The sequence below is a fragment of the Limulus polyphemus genome, unplaced genomic scaffold (genome assembly GCF_000517525.1).
Source record: "Limulus polyphemus unplaced genomic scaffold, Limulus_polyphemus-2.1.2 Scaffold3483, whole genome shotgun sequence".
In the NCBI taxonomy this organism is placed as follows: domain Eukaryota; kingdom Metazoa; phylum Arthropoda; class Merostomata; order Xiphosura; family Limulidae; genus Limulus; species Limulus polyphemus.
Window position 1 is genome coordinate 34,898 of NW_013669093.1, and position 4,624 is coordinate 39,521.

Below are 4,624 nucleotides of genomic sequence, written 5' to 3' on the forward strand. Positions count from 1 at the left end.
TGTAATACCTAAATATTCAACACATGAACTAACAGTCACAATGACATGCATTGCCATGTAATACCTAAATATTCAACACATGGACTAACAGTCACAATGACATGCATTGCCATGTAATAGTTGAATATTTAGGACAAGGACTAATAGTCACAATGACATGCATTGCCATGTAATACATAAATATTCAACATGTGAGCTAATAGTCACAAGGAATGCCTATAAAAAATAGTAAGGTTGTATTTGTTAGAAGATTTCTACAAGTATGTCTATAAAAATAGTAAGGTTGTATTTGTCTCAAACGAATACTCTATGAATCACTTTTTACAGTGTGATGAATGAAATTTACTTCTTCAAGGTAAGGTGCACAAATAGTAACACAATCCTTACTTTTAAGAGCAGCACAGTGTTTTTCAATGGTTGGAGGTGTTAAGTGAAGGAAATTTGGTATTTTCATTAACTCTGTGTTTGCGTACTTATCAGGGGGTGCACCAGTTTTCACAAAGCCTTGTAACAGGGGAAGTGGAACAGTAGATGGTTTAAAACTCTGTGCTGTTGGCCATACAGAATTCCAGTCTTGGTCAAAAGGCATCCTTTTGTATCTTGGGGGTAGTATCTGCAAAGAATCAAGTTGCATAACATTATCATACTCACTACTATGAATCTAGAACTGGAATTATTGTTAAATTACCCATTTCTCAACCATTTATTCACTTTATTGTGAGTTAGCTAACGTTACCTATTTCTTAGTAGTCATTATTCTGTCATTACTCCTTATTAATCATTGTAATTCTACAATTTGTAATGTTCTTAAATTACCTATTGTTTAATTGGAAAAGGTTATTTTTCTATTCTCTTTCTACTTAATATCACTATTAAATAACCTGCTCTTCAACAACTTTTGACAAACAACGGACGTTTCCCATTACTGTTTCTACTTCATTTATGTGAGTCTACATAGTTTTATTATAGCTGAAATTTACATTTTATCCATAAAAAAGAATTCAAATCAATATTTACTTTGAAATCAATAGTTCCTTTCATTTTTCTTCTTGAAGCCCAGTAAATAATTATACTGTGTTCCCAATTTCTGCTTCATAAATAATGCAGGGATATATTTAGTACAAGAAAGATGGCATGTACAGTCTACATCATAAATAATGTACCATTATATTTAATAAAAGAAATATAGCACGTACAATAAAATGTCAAAATTATTTACTTACAAGTTATCTAGAATCTTGCCCTTGTTTTGTATTACCCAGTGAGGGATGATGCTTTGTGTTTAGTTAAATTTTCACGTGAAGCTACTGAAGGACTATCTGTGTTAGCCATCCATAATTTTGAAGTGATAGACTAAGAGGGATAGCAGATAGTCAACACTAATGACTGCCAATTCTTAGGTTACTCTTTACCCATGAACAGTAGGATTGATCATCACATTATAATGTCTCTACGGCTGAAAGAACAAGAATGTTTAGCAAAAGACTTCAATCCTGTGACCCATGGATGTGAATTCCAGTGTACTAACCACCAGATCATACTAGGCTGAAGGATGATTCATTAATAGTTGTATCTGTGAGTGTTATTGGATTCCACTTTCTTTTAGTCATAGTGTGTGTGTGTATACATTTCAATCCTTGTTTAGTTATCAGCAATATTTAAGCAGCTACACATAAACTGAGACTACTTTGTGTTAATGTGTATTTTACTGTTACCGAGTTAATTTTACACCTGTATTTACAGAAAGGTCAGCTGGCAAGGTTGTACTTGACAAACATATATCTCATAAAAGACATACCCTGAAATGCTTAATTCTAAGAACTTATGAGTGAAAGTAAAATAAAATGTAGAACAATATGTTAACCACACTATATCTGTTATATACAGTACCAACAAGGCATTTTACTTCTCATACAAGGGCTGCCTTGAATATGATAGACACAACGGTGATTGAAATGTTAGTTGTATCATCAAATTGAATTAACAACAACTTTTACGGTGTGAATTAGATTAAGTTGAAGTGTAATATTTTATGGATTTTATACAAGTCATTTACAAATAAGAATTAGGGTAAGAATTAATAACACAATATTATTTATTTATTTAATACCAAATATTTATTATTATTCATTGTTAGTAGAAGAACTGATGAATGAGCAAACTAGTTTTAGCATCCTTGTGGTGGGTCAAGCAACCACAGTATTAATGAGAAAAAACTACATTACTAACTGTCAGAATTTACAAATGAAAGTAAAGATGAATGTATAATAATATGTCAATCACATTATATCTGCTATAACTAATACCAATGATGCCCAAATATAAGGGCCTAAAATTATATTTGGAGAGTTTCAGTTTTCTACTTTGATTAGTTGTACTACTAACAGTACTAGTTTCATGTACAATATTCAGTCCTGTATACAACTTCTACTAAAACTCAGAGATTTGTTACAGTTTTCAGCATGATGTATTCTTGATCAACAAGATCCTTGAGACATGGTACAAAAACTTCCAAAGCCTGATTTTGTACTAATCCACTGATTTGAAAATAGTGTTTTAGATGGATGTATAGCTAATTAATAAAGTTATAATTTACCAGATCTTGTCTACATTATAATAACTGAAAATGTATTTCCAATAGGTACTTATCTCTCCTCACATAAATATCTATTTTTGTTCAGTGCTGCCCTCTATGTGAAAAAAACACGCATGTCACAAATCTTCTACCTCCCCTCCATTGGAATTGACTGATTATAATGCATCTCTCATGCAAATCATCATTCATCAACCTTCCACCAATAAGAAGGCAACATACTCTCATCACACGTGACTCCCTCTATTCAATTCTACCAAACTATCACTTTGAGTTTTGGCAGAAGATGGAAGCACTGGTTTTCAGTGAGGAGGAAGAGTTAGCGGAGGTAAATATCTATCGAAAATACATTTTCAGTGTAGGAAAATTATAACTTTCGATATGGTACATTACCTCTTCTCACATAAATAGCTAGAATCCCACATTGAATGATGAGACAATCAGATTCTAAGATCTGATGTGGGGACTGCACCACTTCTGAACCAGGTATACTCTTCACCCATCACAGAAAGATATCACATATATATGAGCAGAAAACAGAAGAGCACATCCAATTGGGAGAGAACTATAGCTGGAAAGTGATCCAAACCATGCAATATTTATGAAACTCAATCCCAGAAATTATAGAAGTGGGTAAAATGAAAAGGATGTGCCCCTAGGTGTAGAGTGGCTAGTGCACGATGGACTGTACATGGCAAGTCAACTACATCCAAAACCCATGCTGCTGGGAACCGACATCCATGTGGGGGTAGGATGAGGATTGTAACTGCAATCCAAAATCCGGGCATCAGGTACTGACATCCATGTGGGGGTAGAAAAGAGGATTGTACCATCTTCACCTCAAGTTCATGAGACCGGAGGGAATCTACTAACCCCCCCCCCGACTCATAAACCAGACATCTGGTATTGAAAAGATTTCAACTAGTGTAAACCATCTTCCTCAAAAGTGAAATTGACTGGAACAACCCAAAGCACATTAACATCCTCAGAATAAGAAACATCAAGGGATAGCACAAGAGAAAGAACCATAACAATCCAAAATTACCACCACTGTGACCCACAACACTAATGGAGTATAAATGAGGGAGGAATATAGACATCTGGTTCTACTCTAAATCCAGCCACTGGGAACCAACATCCACGTGGGGGGTAGGACAAAGGATTCCAATCAAAGGGGTGAACTGGAATTTTGATGTCTCACTCCCTTTTTATTTTTATGTTTCATATTGGAGGATATCACGTCATTTACATTAGTAGAACACCACTGCCCTACTCTCAACTGAACAGTTTTAAAATCATTTCTATATTTTGTTTGTATTTCATTAACCCATTCAGGCAGATGTATCCATGGTCCAGTGGCTTGGAACTGGAAAGTGGTAAGGACTCTCAAACCCCACTGGAAGAAAGAGGGGTAAAATGCAGTAGACAGTCCAGAGAAACAACAATACCTGATACAGTGCAATGGGTGACCACAAAACCCTATTTTTAAAAGCAGACCATACCAATTTTTCAATACAAGGCATGACAGAGATGGGCAACTATCCCCTTCTGCTTTATCCATGTAGCCCTTGGGTGGGTACAGTCCAGAATGGAAAAAAAATTATGAAGCAATTCCATTGCACTAATAAACCTACAAGCAATCTTGTGGAATACCCCATCTATGCAGTGTGCATTGTGTGGCCATGGAATTATAATATGCAAGTCGACATGGCCTGATAGTGGGAATTTGAACATAATGTATAATAAAACAAAAAGAAAACAGCCACAAATTAATCCCCTTCACTTCCTGAATTCTAGACTTTCCCATACCATGAAAATACAGTGGAATAGCACAAGCAAATTTCATAATAATGATACTGATGTGAAATTCAATTGTCCCTTTACTGTAACATATTCACAAATAATTATTATTCCTTGACTAGTTACACGGCAAAATGTGAAGAATACCAAGTGATATGTAAAAGAAAGAGGAAAAGAACTAAACCATTGACTACTGAACATAATTACTTCTCACAATTTTGAATATAAACA

At 34.7% G+C, this 4,624-nt stretch overlaps 1 protein-coding gene across 1 annotated transcript in view; it reads right to left on the reverse strand.

The window, feature by feature from the left end:
* LOC106469434 (28S ribosomal protein S35, mitochondrial-like) overlaps positions 1-4,624 on the reverse strand; it is a 27,923-nt gene that overhangs the window by 16,603 nt on the left and 6,696 nt on the right. The window contains exon 3 of the mRNA XM_013929929.2: positions 388-613. Within this exon, the coding sequence (XP_013785383.1) occupies positions 388-613 (226 nt within the window). The remainder of the gene's footprint in view (positions 1-387; positions 614-4,624) is intronic.